At 45.5% G+C, this 15,679-nt stretch overlaps 1 protein-coding gene and 1 non-coding gene across 6 annotated transcripts in view; both read right to left on the bottom strand.

Moving 5' to 3' along the window:
- The window catches only part of LOC135542073 (calcium-dependent secretion activator 1), a 186,757-nt gene that overhangs the window by 2,683 nt on the left and 168,395 nt on the right, over positions 1-15,679 (bottom strand). For all 5 annotated transcript variants that reach the window (XM_064968710.1, XM_064968708.1, XM_064968709.1 and 2 more), the window contains one exon: positions 9,695-9,799. In XM_064968710.1, coding sequence (XP_064824782.1) covers positions 9,695-9,799 — 105 coding nt within the window. The remainder of the gene's footprint in view (positions 1-9,694; positions 9,800-15,679) is intronic.
- On the bottom strand, positions 2,234-2,309 carry trnaa-ugc (transfer RNA alanine (anticodon UGC)). The gene has a single exon. It is a non-coding gene; the product is annotated as a tRNA-Ala (tRNA).

Here is a 15,679-nt window from a genome sequence, read left to right on the forward strand (position 1 = left end):
CCCCAGCAGCCATGACTCATTAAAATAATATTTAATATGCAGAAATGTCATTAATATTTTTATAAATATGTTGGCAAACAATTTATTCGCCTTGGGCCTCAGAACAGCTCTTGGAGGGAGTTGTCACTTGATAATTCCTGGGTTATCAGGCATCATTGCTTAAATAATGCACGCTCTAGAATGCCCGTCAAGCCAATCAGAAACGAGTATTCAACAATGCCATGGTATAATTACCTATAATATACAGTGGCAAGAAAAAGTGTGTGAATCCTTTGGAATTACCTCGATTTCTGCATAAATTAGTCATACAATTTGATCTGAACTTCATCTTAGTCACACCAGTAGACAAACAGTGTGCTTAAACTAATAACACACAACTTATTTTTCTTTTTCTTGCCTATATTGTATACATCATTTAAACATAACTTCTCCAAAAGCTAATTGGACTCAGGAGTCAGCCAACCTGGAGTCCAAATCAATGAGATGAGATTGGAGATGTTGGTTAAAGCTGCCCTGTCCTATAAAAACACTCACAAAATGTATGTTTTTTATTCACAAGAAGTATTGCATGATGTGAACCATGCCTCAAACAAATGAGATCTCAGAAGACCTAAGATTTGTTGACTTGCATAAAGCTGGAAAGGGTTACAACAGTATCTCTAAAAGCCGTGATGTTCATCAGTCCACAGTAAGACAAATTGTCTATAAATGGAGAAAGTTCAGCACTGTTGCTACTCTCCCTAGGAGTGGCCGTCCTGCAAAGATGACTGCAAGAGCACAGCGCAGAATGCTCAATGAGGTTAATTAAGAAGAATCCTAGTGTCAGCTAAAATCTCTGTCTATGATACGTAAAACACTAAACAAGAATGGTGTTCATGGAAGGACACCACAGAAGAAGCCACTGCTGTCCAAAAAAACATTGCTGCACGTCTGAAGTTCACAAAAGACCACCTGGATTGTCCATAGCACTTCTGGCCAAATATTCTGTGGACAGATTAAACTAAAGTTGAGTTGTTTGGAAGGAACACACAACACCATGTGTGAAAAAAAGGCACAGCACAACAACATCAAAACCTCATCCTAACTGTAAAGTATGGTGGAGGGAGCGTCATGGTTTGGGGCTGCTTTGCTGCCTCAGTCAGTGTTGCCAACTAATTTTCAGAGGAAGTTGCTAGTGGCAGGTTGATTTGTTGCTAAATGACATTTGTGATGTCATTGCGTGATGACGTAATAACGTAAAACTGCGTCATTACGTAGAATACACAATGACATTACTCAAATTGATATAAACACAACACATTTTATATGATCAGATATTTATATTTTTCAACACAACACATTGAATTTTTTAACAATTACACACTACACATTATTGAACAATTAAATTGTATATATTTTATGTTTAACTAGTAAACCTACACATTTTGAACAATTATAGTTTTAGGCAGCATATTGGTAGTTAACATGCTACCTAACTGATCAACAATTATAGGTACAAGCTAATAACAAGGTATACAGTTGAAGTCGAAAGTTTACATACACTTAGGTTGGAGTCATTAAAACTCGTTCTTCAACCACTACACAAAGTTATTCTTAACAGACTATAGTTTTGGCAAGTCGGTTAGGACATCTACTTTGTGCATGACACAACTAATTTTTCCAACAATTGTTTACAGACAGATTATTTCACTGTAACACAATTCCAGTTGGTCAGAAATGTACCGGGGCGGCAGTGTAGCCTAGTGGTTAGAGCATTGGACTAGTAACCGAAAGGTTGCAAGTTCAAATCCCCGAGCTGACAAGGTACAAAATCTGTCGTTCTGCCTGAACAGGCAGTTAACCCACTGTTCCTAGGCCGTCATTGAAAATAAGAATTTGTTCTTAACTGACTTGCCTAGTAAAGTAAAGGTAAAATAAATAAAATACATACACTAAGTTGATGGTGCCTTTAAAGAGCTTGGAAAATTCCAGAAAATGTCATGGCTTTAGAAGCTTCTGAAAAGCTAATTGACATAATTTGAGTCAATTGGAAATGTCCATGTGGATGTATTTCATGGCCTACCTTCAAACTCAGTGCCTCTTTGGTTGACATCATGGGAAAATCTAAAGAAATTAGCCAAACCTCCACAAGCCTGGCTCATCATAATAATAATAATATATAATATATCCCATTTAGCAGACGCTTTTGTCCAAAGCGACTTACAAGTCGGCTGGGGCCACTACTGCATATGGGTGGCCCCAGTGGGAATCGAACCCACGACACTTGGCGTTGCAAGCGCCATGCTCTACCGACTGAGCCACACAGGACCCTATGAGCCACACAGGACCCTATCATCCGTGGGAATAATTTCCAAACGCCCGAAGGTACCACGTTCATCTGTACAAACAATAGTATGCAAGTATAAACACCATGTGACCATGCAGCCGTCATACTGCTCAGGAAGGAGACGCGTTCTGTCTCATAGAGATGAACGTACTTTAGTGCGAAAAGTGAAAATCAATCCCAGAACTACAGCAAAGGACCCTGTGAAGATGCTGGAGGAAACAGGTACAAAAGTATCTATATCCACAGTAAAACGAGTCCTATATCAACATAACCTGAAATGCCGCTCAGCAAGGAAGAAGCCACTGCCCCTAAACCGCCATAAAAAAGCCAGACTACAGTTTGCAACTGCACATGGGGACAAATATCATACTTTTTGGAGAAATGTCCTCTGGTCTGATGAAACAAAAATATAACTGTTTGGCCATAATGATCATTGTTACGTTTGGAGGAAAAAGGGGGAGGCTTGCAAGCTGAAGGACACCATCCCAACCGTGAAGCATGGGGTTGGCAGCATCACGTTGTGAGGGTGTTTTGCTTCAGGATGGGCTGGTGCACTTCACAAAATAGATGGCATCATGAGGAATTGAAAATTATGTGAATATATTTAAGCAACATCTCAAGACATAAGTCAGGAAGTTAAAGCTTGGTCGGAAATGGGTCTTCCAAATGGACAATGGCCCCAAGCATACTTTCAAAGTTGTGGAAAAATGGCTTAAGGCCAACAAAGTCAAGGTATTGGTGTGGCCATCACAAAGCCCAGACCTCAATCCTATAGAAAATGTGTGGGCAGAACTGAAAAAGTGTGTGCGAGCAAGGAGGCATACAAACCTGACTCAGTTACACCAGCTACAGTGGGGCAAAAAAGTATTTAGTCAGCCACCAATTTTGCAAGTTCTTCCACTTCAAAAGATGAGAGAGGCCTGTAATTTTCATCATAGGTACACTTCAACTATGACAGACAAAATGAGAAGAAAAAAAATCCAGAAAATCACATTGTAGGATTTTTAAATGAATTTATTTGCAAAGTATTTGGTCAATAACAAAAGTTTATCTCAATACTTTGTTATATACCCTTTGTTGGCAATGACAGAGGTCAATCGTTTTCTGTAAGTCTTCACAAGGTTTTCACACACTGTTGCTGGTATTTTGGCCCATTCCACTATGCAGATCTCCTCTAGAGCAGTGATGTTTTGTGGCTGTTGCTGGGCAACATGGACTTTCATGGGGTTGAGATCTGGAGACTATCTAGGCCACTCCAGGACCTTGAAATGCTTCTTACGAAGCCACTCCTTCGTTGCCAGGGCGGTGTGTTTGGGATCATTGTCATGCTGAAAGACCCAGCCATGTTTCATCTACAATACCCTTGCAGATGGAAGGAGGTTTTCACTCAAAATCTCACGATACATGGCCCCATTCCTTCTTTCCTTTACACGGATCAGTCGTCCTGGTCCCTTTGCAGAAAAACAGCCCCAAAGTATGATGTTTCCACCCCCATGCTTCAGTAGGTATGGTGTTCTTTGGATGCAACTCAGCATTCTTTGTCCTCCAAACACGACGAGTTGAGTTTTTACCAAAAAGTTCTATTTTGGTTTCATCTGACCATATGACATTCTCCCAATGTACCTATGATGAAAATTACAGGCCTCTCTCATATTTTTAAGTGGTAGAACTTGCACAAATGGTGGCTGACTAAATTCCTTTTTGCCCCACTGTATGTCAGGAGGAATGGGCCAAAATTCACCCAACTTATTGTGGGAATCTTGTGGAAGGCTACCCGAAACGTTTGACAAGTTAAACAATTTAAAGGCAATACTACCAAATACTAATTGAGTGTATGCAAACTTCTGACCCACTGGGAATGTGTGAAATAAATAAAAGCTGAAATAAATCATTCTCTCTACTATTATTCTGACATTTCACATTCTTAAAATAAAGTGGTGATCCTAACTGACCTAAGACAGGGAATTTTAACTTGGATTAAATGTCAGGAATTGTGAAAAACTGAGCTTAAATGTATTTGGCTATGGTGTATGTAAACTTTTGACTTCAACTGTATATCCTATCCTATTGAACAAGCAACTTAACTCAAATAATGATGTGTGCGCTAGGCATCTCTCTCCAGGTTGTTGTGCTGCTTGGCTGGATAGCTGCTTACTGGTTTCCTCCAGATATTGCCACTGTTCTCGCTCACACTGCAGTACACACTGCCACCATCAGCTGTGTGTCTCCGCCAGTTCCAGAAAGTCCACTCCTTGCATACGTACTGTATATATGATGAATCATAGATTGGCAAGGAAATCCACTTCATCTTCACTGTCCAACTGCATTGTCACGGAGCTGGAACCAGCAGAAGAGGATGGAGTGGCCTTAAATCTGTATGCTGCTGTGGTGCCAAACTGCTGCTGAACTTCACCTGGTAGCTTATGCTGGTAACAGGTATCACCAGCCAGCTTCAGTCCATACCGCACCAGGAGTATGGAGTTGAGAGTGTGCAGTGACATTATATTTCTTAACTTCGACTTGACCATACCCATTTGGCTGAACAGCCGTTCAACCTCTGCATTTGATTGTGGCAAAGAGAGGGCAGCGAGTGCAGCTTTGCACAGTTCTTCAAATGGATTTGACCCGGAAGAGTCCATGTAGTTATTCACTTCACTCCAAAATTCAAATGTATTTTCAGTCCCACCTAAACAGATGGATGTTTCTCCATTGGGAAACAATTTGATCAATTGTTTGGGGCTGATACCCCAGTAGCTCAGCTACTTTAATAATTTCAGTGGTGTCTTTATTGTGCTTTAGCGTTTCCTTAACACTGAACAAGGCCATGTTTCACAAGGCTTCAAGGTTGTCTGGGAGCCTTGCTTACAGCTCCTTGTTTCTTAAAGCAACAATGTAGTTGATGCACCGTCTCTGAATGACCTTTTTGTTCTCTGGCGCAAGACTGAGTTGGTACACCGTGCTCTCTAAAAGGTATCAAGGTGTGGTGATGGACTGAGATGTCCATCAATGGCATCCTTCAGGACATACATTTTTGCCATAGGGTTGACTACTCTGCTGCAAATTGATATTAAGCGGTGTACCAGATTGTCCAAAGCTTGACAGGATCTGTTTGCTCTCCCTCAAATTACTTCACTGCAACTTGTACGTTGGACAGGATTGATTTCAAGAATGTCAGGTAGACATAGTTGGTCTTGTCCATGCACATGGCATGGAGCACAACCACCATGTAGCAATGCTCACTGGCCTTGGTCAACTCAAAGTGGAGTTTCAGTTCTTCCCACTGGCTGAATGTATGAGTTACCACATGCTCAATCGATAGCCAACGTGTGGCACACTCTTTGGTGACCTGCAGGGGTTTCTGGCCACAATTCATGGTGGCATACACTGCTTTGTACGCCTCGCGCCGTTTTGGGGAAATCGAAAACCAGTTGTAGGTTTCCTGATTAAGTACTCAACACTTCTAGGGATGGTTTCTTTGGATGCTGCACTGTCAGCCAATTGTAAAGAATGGTACAGACAGGGGATGAGTACCAAATTGGGCAATGCACATTCTTCCTTTAAAATCTTGTGCACCCTGTTGTGCACCCCAGTCATCACGGACACATTATCAGTGCCAATACCCTGAAGATTCTCTTTTGTAAAGTTACACTTCTCAAGAAACTCATCTAACGCCTTTGCTATTGATCTGGCAACGCCCCGATCCAATTCAACCAGCCTGAGAAATGTGAACACAACGGTTCTTTTTTTAGCACTGAAATACCGAATCACCACACCCAGGTATTTCGAGACACTGACATCAGTGGACTCATCCAAAAGGAGACTGAACTTCTCATCCCCCACATCTGATGTTACCCTTTGGAGAAAATAAGGAGCCAGTACTCCCCTAATCATTTCTGTGCACTTGGAAGTTGTTGCTGCCACAGAATCTGAAAAGGCAGCTTTGCAAGCCATACCTAAATGGTTGCATGCTAGCAGCGAACAATGCACCGCAAATGCCATTGCCATAGTAGCTTCTGCTCTTTTGCAGTTATCCACTTTCTTAACCAACTGTGGTAATGTAGACTGCGTTGTGTGGTTGTACGGTTTAGATTTAGATTTATTTATATGCTTTGCTGTAGCACAATGTTTTTTGATGTCATACATTTTTGCAAGCATATCTGATTTGCAGTACGTACTGTATGCCCGACAATCATCCCCAATCACTGGCTTCAGCCACCCTTTAAATTCAGGTACAGACGCCCACTCTGTACTTCTGGCTGTACAATTTTGATTGAAACATGTTGAGTGACGTTGTAAGTTCTGTTCAAGATCAAACATTCGTGACCAATTATATTCATTGGGTTTGTCTCGTCGAATGCATTCTACTGCTGCATCGAGTCAGCTAACAATGAGCGCCAGTTGCTGCCTGTGCACGAGGTGAGCGCCTGCTGCTGCCTGTGCATGAGCTGAGCGCCTGCTGCTGCCTGTGCACGAGCTGAGCGCCTGCTGCTGCCTGTGCACGAGCTGAGCGCCTGCTGCTGCCTGTGCACGAGCTGAGCGCCTGCTGCTGCCTGTGCACGAGCTGAGCACCTGTTGCTGCCTGTGCACGAGCTGAGCGCCTGTTGCTGCCTGTGCACGAGCTGAGCACCTGCTGCTGCCTGTGCACGAGCTGTGCGCCTGCTGCTGCCTGTGCACGAGCTGAGCACCTGCTGCTGCCTGTGCACGAGCTGAGCGCCTGCTGCTGCCTGTGCACGAGCTGAGCGCCTGTTGCTGCCTGTGCACGAGCTGAGCGCCTGTTGCTGCCTGTGCATGAGCTGAGCGCCTGTTGCTGCCTGTGCACGAGCTGAGCGCCTGTTGCTGCCTGTGCACGAGCTGAGCGCTGCCTGTGCACGAGCTGAGCGCCTGCTGCTGCCTGTGCACGAGCTGAGCGCCTGTTGCTGCCTGTGCACGAGCTGAGCGCCTGTTGCTGCCTGTGCACGAGCTGAGCGCCTGTTGCTGCCTGTGCACGAGCTGAGCGCCTGCTGCTGCCTGTGCACGAGCTGAGCGCCTGTTGCTGCCTGTGCACGAGCTGAGCGCCTGTTGCTGCCTGTGCACGAGCTGAGCGCCTGTTGCTGCCTGTGCATGAGCTGAGCGCCTGCTGCTGCCTGTGCACGAGCTGAGCGCCTGTTGCTGCCTGTGCACGAGCTGAGCGCCTGTTGCTGCCTGTGCACGAGCTGAGCGCCTGTTGCTGCCTGTGCATGAGCTGAGCGCCTGCTGCTGCCTGTGCACGAGCTGAGCGCCTGTTGCTGCCTGTGCACGAGCTGAGCGCCTGTTGCTGCCTGTGCACGAGCTGAGCGCCTGTTGCTGCCTGTGCACGAGCTGAGCGCCTGTTGCTGCCTGTGCACGAGCTGAGCGCCTGCTGCTGACGTCACTCACAATGCACTTTTGCAGCCAGGCAAGTATGTTGTGACTGAGTGTGTGACAGGGAAAATTGTTTTTGTGTCATTTAGAGGGAAAATGCCTGCATTTTAGTATTTGAGTCACTTTTCAAAAGTTGCTAAAATACATCTTTCAAATACAAAATACAAACACATTTTTTAAAGTAGCTAAATTTGTTGTTAGGTGCTGTTTGAAAAAAAGTTGCCAGGGTAGTCTGAGAAGTTGCTAAATCTAGCAACAAAATTGCTAAATTGGCATCACTGGCCTCAGGGCCAGGGCTCAGGGCTTGCTATCATCGATGGAAAAATAAATTCCCAAGTTTATCAAGACATTTTGCAGGAGAATATAAAGCTATCTGTCCGCCTATTGAAGCTCAACAGAAGTTGGTAGATGCAACAGGACAACGACTCAAAACACCAGAAGTAAATCAACAATAGAATGTCTTCAACATAAGAAAAAACACCTTCTTTAGTGGCCCAGTCAGAGTCCTGACCTCAACCCGATTTAAAATGCTGTGGCATGACCTCGAGAGCGGTTCACACCAGACATTCTAAGAATATTGCTGAACTGAAACAGTTTTGTAAAGATGAATGGTCCAAAATTCGTCCTGATCATTGTGCAGGTCTGTTCCGCAACTACAGAAAACATTTGGCTGAGTTTATTGCTGCCAAAGGAGGGTCAACCAGTTTTTAAATCCAAGGGTTCACATACTTTTCACACCCTGTACTGTGAATGTTTACATGGTGTGTTCAATACAGACATGAAAACGTATAATTGTTTGTGTGTTATTAGTTTAAGCAGACTGTGTTTGTCTATTGTTGTGACTTAGATGAAGATCAGTTCAAATTTTATGACCAATTCATTCCAAAGGGTTCACATACTTTTTCTTGCCACTGTATATATGGACTTAGAAAATGAGTGCCATCTGCACTGTTATTTTAGTTATTAGTTAATCTGACTATTCTCACATCATTGATTTAATTAACTTATTTTAGCTATTTCAGTTTGTTTTTTTCCATATTGTTGTTTAATGTTGGTGGGCATATTTGAATGTTACTCCGGAATCACTATAATAAATATAATTGTTTTTTTGTGTATTTTTAACAGAGCTGAGATTTACTTTGAAGTGAAAAGTGTAGGAGTACAGGTGAACTCAGTCATTGACATTAACTTGGTGTCGTAGCAGGAAGATCGGAATGCAATGTAATCATATATGCCGAAGTGGATCCAATATGTACGTTGAAAACATAATGTTAAAAGCACTTTTTGTGTGGGTGTCCATAACATTGCCAAAAGACAAAGAGCTGTGATTGGATAAGTGATTCACCAATCAGGGCCCTTGATGGGCTTAGCAACAGTAACAAGGAGTGAGGTGTAATGAAACTAGGGTCCGGTTGCCCTGGATAGAGAGTTACATTTTGTGTGGGGTGGGACGTTCCTTTGCGCCCATCAGGAACACGCCGTGTACGAGACAAAAACCTCATGGGGACCATGACACAACGTCCTGACAACGTTAGGCTACAATTTCCTGACGTTCCGGGGACATCCTATAGACCCATTTTTGTATTAAATCATCTGGCACTGAAACTATATGTCACATGTGAGGACAGATCCCATGCATATACAGGCCTCATCAGTCTCTGAGAGAACAGAAATAAATGTGTGACATGACGTTATGCTGGTAAGACTTGTTACTGTTCACACTGCACCAATATCACGCTGAAATATTAACATGAGACAGAGAAACAATGGTTGCCAGTACTAGGCATCCTATCAAGCCATGAGAAGGTACAGTAGGTCACAACTCATTCAATATGGGTCACAGATTAAGAGAATATAAACATTTTATTTTAAAAATGAAATGATGTAATTCTACACTATTTGATTGTGAACCTTGATATATTACTTTGAATGAATGACCGATTGGTTTGGGATACCCTGGAACAGGCCTGCTGGCTGAGCTTGACTTACCTTGACTACTCTGATGAGGATCTTGAGTTGGTAGACATGGAGCTGTAGGTCCATCCGGTCAGTCAGCCACATACCCAGGAGGTTCATGGTGCTGGTGTACCATTGCTGCAACACACAAACACAACAGTCTCCAGCAATACAGACACACAAACACACACGTACACACACATAGACAACCAGAATACAGAACACACAGAGCAGAACCAGCATTTCATAGTAATTTACACAATTTGCCCTCTCTTTATCACTCTCTTTCTCCTTTCTTCATCTCCCTCTCATTCCATCTCTGTATTTCTCTCCATCTCAACAACCCTCTCTCAGTCTCTTTCACTCACTCATTACCCTCTGACTAACTGACTCCCTCTTGCTGTCGCTCTCTCTCTCAGCTGAGGGGAGAGTGAACTGGAATCACCTCTTCTATCACCGGAGTAGCTATAGCTGAGAGGCTCCAGATGTTTATCTGTGGGCTGAGTCCTGTTTGAAGTCTAATTGATTGGTAATGATCAGGTCAGGCTGATGCTAATCAGAGTGGACTAGCGCTCAACCGTCAGGCAGAGACAAGAAAGGAGAACATATCTGGGATGACTCTTGAGTTTGTGTTGCTGGAACTTTCACACTGTCAATGAGAGGCCTTCTGCTGTGTCCTTTTTTTACACTCATGTGCAAAAAAGACTGTCATGAGATATGAGAACTATTTTTCAGGCCACAAGGCACCTTCTCTACCAGGGAGCTAGATAAAATGTAGCTATCAGTATACAGTACTTCATGTTTCAAGAGAACATACCCCAGTAGGTACAACAGTACATACATCATCAGTTCCTTTTCTAGATGACAGTTTATGGCAGGGATCACAAACTAGATTTAGCCGCGGGTCGATTTATTCTTGATTGGATGGTCAGGGGGCCGAAACATAATTACAAATAATTTGTAGACTACAAATATTTGACTAAAACATTAACATTTTAATCCTTGCTTACGTTTGTATACGATCACATATCTTGCTATTATGTCTGGAAATAATTCCCTGACTTTGGGGGGCCAAATACAATCACCAGTGGGCCAAAGTTGGCCTGTGGGCCGCCAGGTGGGGAACCCTGGTGTATAGCTTCTCTCTGGAGTTGTGCTGGGGTAAGTAAGGGTACAACGTAAAGGCCTTCTCTGCGGGATGAATCACTGTGGGAACCTGCTGCATGTGTACCACTGTGGCAGCTTCCTCTCTGCTGCTCTGTGCCTGTGAAGGAATCGCCATGGCAGCAGGGCTGTGATCTCGCCCCTAGCACGACCCCACGCCGAGAGGCCAGGCCTGGTGTGACTGCTCTCGGTCTCCTCTTTTCACTCTGCCCTCCTTCCATCTCTCCTTGTCAGCCTCTCTTTCTCTCACCTTCATAACCTCTAAATAGGATTATTGTTTTTTTAATTAAAAAAAAACTTGAATTCAAGTAAATGGCAAAAAGCACAGGCATACCCTTTGTTAGTTTAGGATTTGGAAGAAAATAAAGCGGATCCGATCATATAAAGTGATCTATAACAGCACTTTGGTCCGCAATGCTTTATGCTAGAAACAAGCTGTAAAATATCTGGGAGGAAGTGACACAAATGCATATGATGATGTCATTGTTTCGTTTCTTTTACATTCAGAGGCTGAGCTACAACCTTCTATAGACAAGGAGACAAAAAATGCACTTTGCTTGGGAAGTAATCTAATTCTGTCACTATCAATTGATGAAACTATTCACTTTCTGTACAATAGAAGATGTTTAAACCCAGGCAGCTTTTAGGGAAACACTTGTTACCTACACTTCTTAGGTTAAGCCACAGAAGAAGAGTAGCCAGCAGTTAAAGCTGACATTTTTCTGTGTCGGTCGGCCTATTCTGTCTGGGGTGGAAAGGTAGGCCTATTCTGTCTGGGGTGGAAAGGTAGGCCTATTCTGTCTGGGGTGGAAAGGTAGGCCTATTCTGTCTGGGGTGGAAAGGTAGGCCTACTCTGTCTGGGGTGGAAAGGTAGGCCTATTCTGTCTGGGGTGGAAAGGTAGACCTATTCTGGCTGGGGTGGAAAGGTAGGCCTATTCTGTCTGGGGTGGAAAGGTTGGCCTATTCTGACGGGGTGGAAAGGTAGGCCTATTCTGTCTGGGGTGGAAAGGTTGGCCTATTCTGTCGGGGTGGAAAGGTAGGCCTATTCTGTCTGGGGTGGAAAGGTAGGCCTATTCTGTCTGGGGTGGAAAGGTAGGCCTATTCTGTCTGGGGTGGAAAGGTAGGCCTATTCTGTCTGGGGTGGAAAGGTTGGCCTATTCTGTCTGGGGTGGAAAGGTAGGCCTATTCTGTCTGGGGTGGAAAGGTTGGCCTATTCTGTCGGGGTGGAAAGGTAGGCCTATTCTGTCTGGGGTGGAAAGGTAGGCCTATTCTGTCTGGGGTGGAAAGGTAGGCCTATTCTGTCTGGGGTGGAAAGGTTGGCCTATTCTGTCTGGGGTGGAAAGGTAGGCCTATTCTGTCTGGGGTGGAAAGGTAGGCCTATTCTGTCTGGGGTGGAAAGGTAGGCCTATTATGTCTGGGGTGGAAAGGTAGGCCTATTCTGTCTGGGGTGGAAAGGTAGGCCTATTCTGTCTGGGGTGGAAAGGTAGGCCTATTCTGTCTGGGGTGGAAAGGTAGGCCTATTCTGTCTGGGGTGGAAAGGTAGGCCTATTCTGTCTGGGGTGGAAAGGTAGGCCTATTCTGTCTGGGGTGGAAAGGTAGGCCTATTCTGTCTGGGGTGGAAAGGTTGGCCTATTCTGTCTGGGGTGGAAAGGTTGGCCTATTCTGTCTGGGGTGGAAAGGTAGGCCTATTCTGTCTGGGGTGGAAAGGTAGGCCTATTATGTCTGGGGTGGAAAGGTAGGCCTATTCTGTCTGGGGTGGAAAGGTAGGCCTATCCGGTTCCGGGTTGGAGCGAGCGGTCGCATCTACACTTCGGTCCGCAGGTAGTATAACTTTTCATTACATTTTCATTACATTTCATTATAGTACAACGGTTTGATTTGTCTAATCTTAGCAATTTCTTCTTAGCTAGCTACATAGCCGTCTTTGCATCAAAGATAATTGCGTAATTATCGTATTTCGTCGTCCTAACGTAGTCTACACTGCTATCTGCCCAGCAGCTAGCTAACGTCCACTAGCACTGTAGAAACTATTACACTCAACTGAACGACTCGATTAGTGTAGTGTTAGCTAGCTACATAGTTGTCTTTGCTGTCTTCGTATCCAAGATAATTGTGTAGTTTAGAGTGTGTAGACTTAGAGTGATTATCTTAATTTACCGAGGTTAGCTAGCCAGCTATTTGTCGTCCTTAACGTAGGAGATACTGCGAGCTAGCTAGCCAACAGCTAGCCAACGTCTACCGAATTGAACCTAGCAACCCGGCCAACATTCCGCTTCGCTCCACAGGTAGTATCACATTTTCATTTCACTTCATTACAGTACAACTGTTTGATTTGTTTGATCGTAGCTAGCTAGCTACATAGCCGTCTTTGTATCTAAGACAATTGTGTAGTCTAGAGCGATTTTCTAGGTTAGCTAGCCAGCTATTGTCGTTCTTTTAACGTAACGTTACGTAATCAACACTGCTAGCTAGCCAGCTAGCCCCCGAATAGCAGCACTGTAGAAACTATTACACTCGACGGAACGACTTGATTAGTGTAGTGTCAACAACGCAGCCACTCCCAGCTAGCCTACTCCAGCAGTACTGTATCATTTCAATCATTTTAGTCAATAAGATTCTTGCTACGTAAGCTTAACTTTCTGAACATTAGAGACGTGTAGTCCACTTGTCATTCCAATCTCCTTTGCATTAGCGTTGCCTCTTCTGTAGCCTGTCAACTATGTGTCTATCTATCCCTGTTCTCTCCTCTCTGCACAGACCATACAAACGCTCCACACCGCGTGGCCGCGGCCACCCTAATCTGGTGGTCCCAGCGCGCACGACCCACGTGGAGTTCCAGGTCTCCGGTAGCCTCTGGAACTGCCGATCTGCGGCCAACAAGGCAGACTTCATCTCAGCCTATGCCTCCCTCCAGTCCCTCGACTTCTTGGCACTGACGGAAACATGGATCACCACAGATAACACTGCTACTCCTACTGTTCTCTCTTCGTCCGCCCACGTGTTCTCGCACACCCCGAGAGCTTCTGGTCAGCGGGGTGGTGGCACCGGGATCCTCATCTCTCCCAAGTGGTCATTCTCTCTTTCTCCCCTTACCCATCTGTCTATCGCCTCCTTTGAATTCCATGCTGTCACAGTTACCAGCCCTTTCAAGCTTAACATCCTTATCATTTATCGCCCTCCAGGTTCCCTCGGAGAGTTCATCAATGAGCTTGATGCCTTGATAAGCTCCTTTCCTGAGGACGGCTCACCTCTCACAGTCCTGGGCGACTTTAACCTCCCCACGTCTACCTTTGACTCATTCCTCTCTGCCTCCTTCTTTCCACTCCTCTCCTCTTTTGACCTCACCCTCTCACCTTCCCCCTACTCACAAGGCAGGCAATACGCTCGACCTCATCTTTACTAGATGCTGTTCTTCCACTAACCTCATTGCAACTCCCCTCCAAGTCTCCGACCACTACCTTGTATCCTTTTCCCTCTCGCTCTCATCCAACACTTCCCACACTGCCCCTACTCGGATGGTATCGCGCCGTCCCAACCTTCGCTCTCTCTCCCCCCGCTACTCTCTCCTCTTCCATCCTATCATCTCTTCCCTCTGCTCATACCTTCTCCAACCTATCTCCTGATTCTGCCTCCTCAACCCTCCTCTCTTCCCTTTCTGCATCCTTTGACTCTCTATGTCCCCTATCCTCCAGGCCGGCTCGGTCCTCCCCTCCCGCTCCGTGGCTCGACGACTCATTGCGAGCTCACAGAACAGAGCTCCGGGCAGCCGAGCGGAAATGGAGGAAAACTCGCCTCCCTGCGGACCTGGCATCCTTTCACTCCCTCCTCTCTACATTTTCCTCCTCTGTCTCTGCTGCTAAAGCCACTTTCTACCACTCTAAATTCCAAGCATCTGCCTCTAACCCTAGGAAGCTCTTTGCCACCTTCTCCTCCCTCCTGAATCCTCCTCCCCCTCCCCCCTCCTCCCTCTCTGCAGATGACTTCGTCAACCATTTTGAAAAGAAGGTCGACGACATCCGATCCTCGTTTGCTAAGTCAAACAACACCGCTGGTTCTGCTCACACTGCCCTACCCTGTGCTCTGACCTCTTTCTCCCTCTCTCTCCAGATGAAATCTCGCTTCTTGTGACGGCCGGCCGCCCAACAACCTGCCCGCTTGACCCTATCCCCTCCTCTCTTCTCAGACCATTTCCAGAGACCTTCTCCCTTACCTCACCTCGCTCATCAACTCATCCCTGACCGCTGGCTACGTCCCTTCCGTCTTCAAGAGAGCGAGAGTTGCACCCCTTCTGAAAAAACCTACACTCGATCCCTCCGATGTCAACAACTACAGACCAGTATCCCTTCTTTCTTTTCTCTCCAAAACTCTTGAACGTGCCGTCCTTGGCCAGCTCTCCCGCTATCTCTCTCAGAATGACCTTCTTGATCCAAATCAGTCAGGTTTCAAGACTAGTCATTCAACTGAGACTGCTCTTCTCTGTATCACGGAGGCGCTCCGCACTGCTAAAGCTAACTCTCTCTCCTCTGCTCTCATCCTTCTAGACCTATCGGCTGCCTTCGATACTGTGAACCATCAGATCCTCCTCTCCACCCTCTCCGAGTTGGGCATCTCCGGTGCGGCCCACGCTTGGATTGCGTCCTACCTGACAGGTCGCTCCTACCAGGTGGCGTGGCGAGAATCTGTCTCCTCGCCACGCGCTCTCACCACTGGTGTCCCCCAGGGCTCTGTTCTAGGCCCTCTCCTATTCTCGCTATACACCAAGTCACTTGGCTCTGTCATAACCTCACATGGTCTCTCCTATCATTGCTATGCAGACGACACACAATTAATCTTCTCCTTTCCCCCTTCTGATGA

The sequence above is a fragment of the Oncorhynchus masou genome, chromosome 6 (genome assembly GCF_036934945.1).
Source record: "Oncorhynchus masou masou isolate Uvic2021 chromosome 6, UVic_Omas_1.1, whole genome shotgun sequence".
NCBI classification, from domain to species: Eukaryota; Metazoa; Chordata; class Actinopteri; order Salmoniformes; family Salmonidae; genus Oncorhynchus; species Oncorhynchus masou.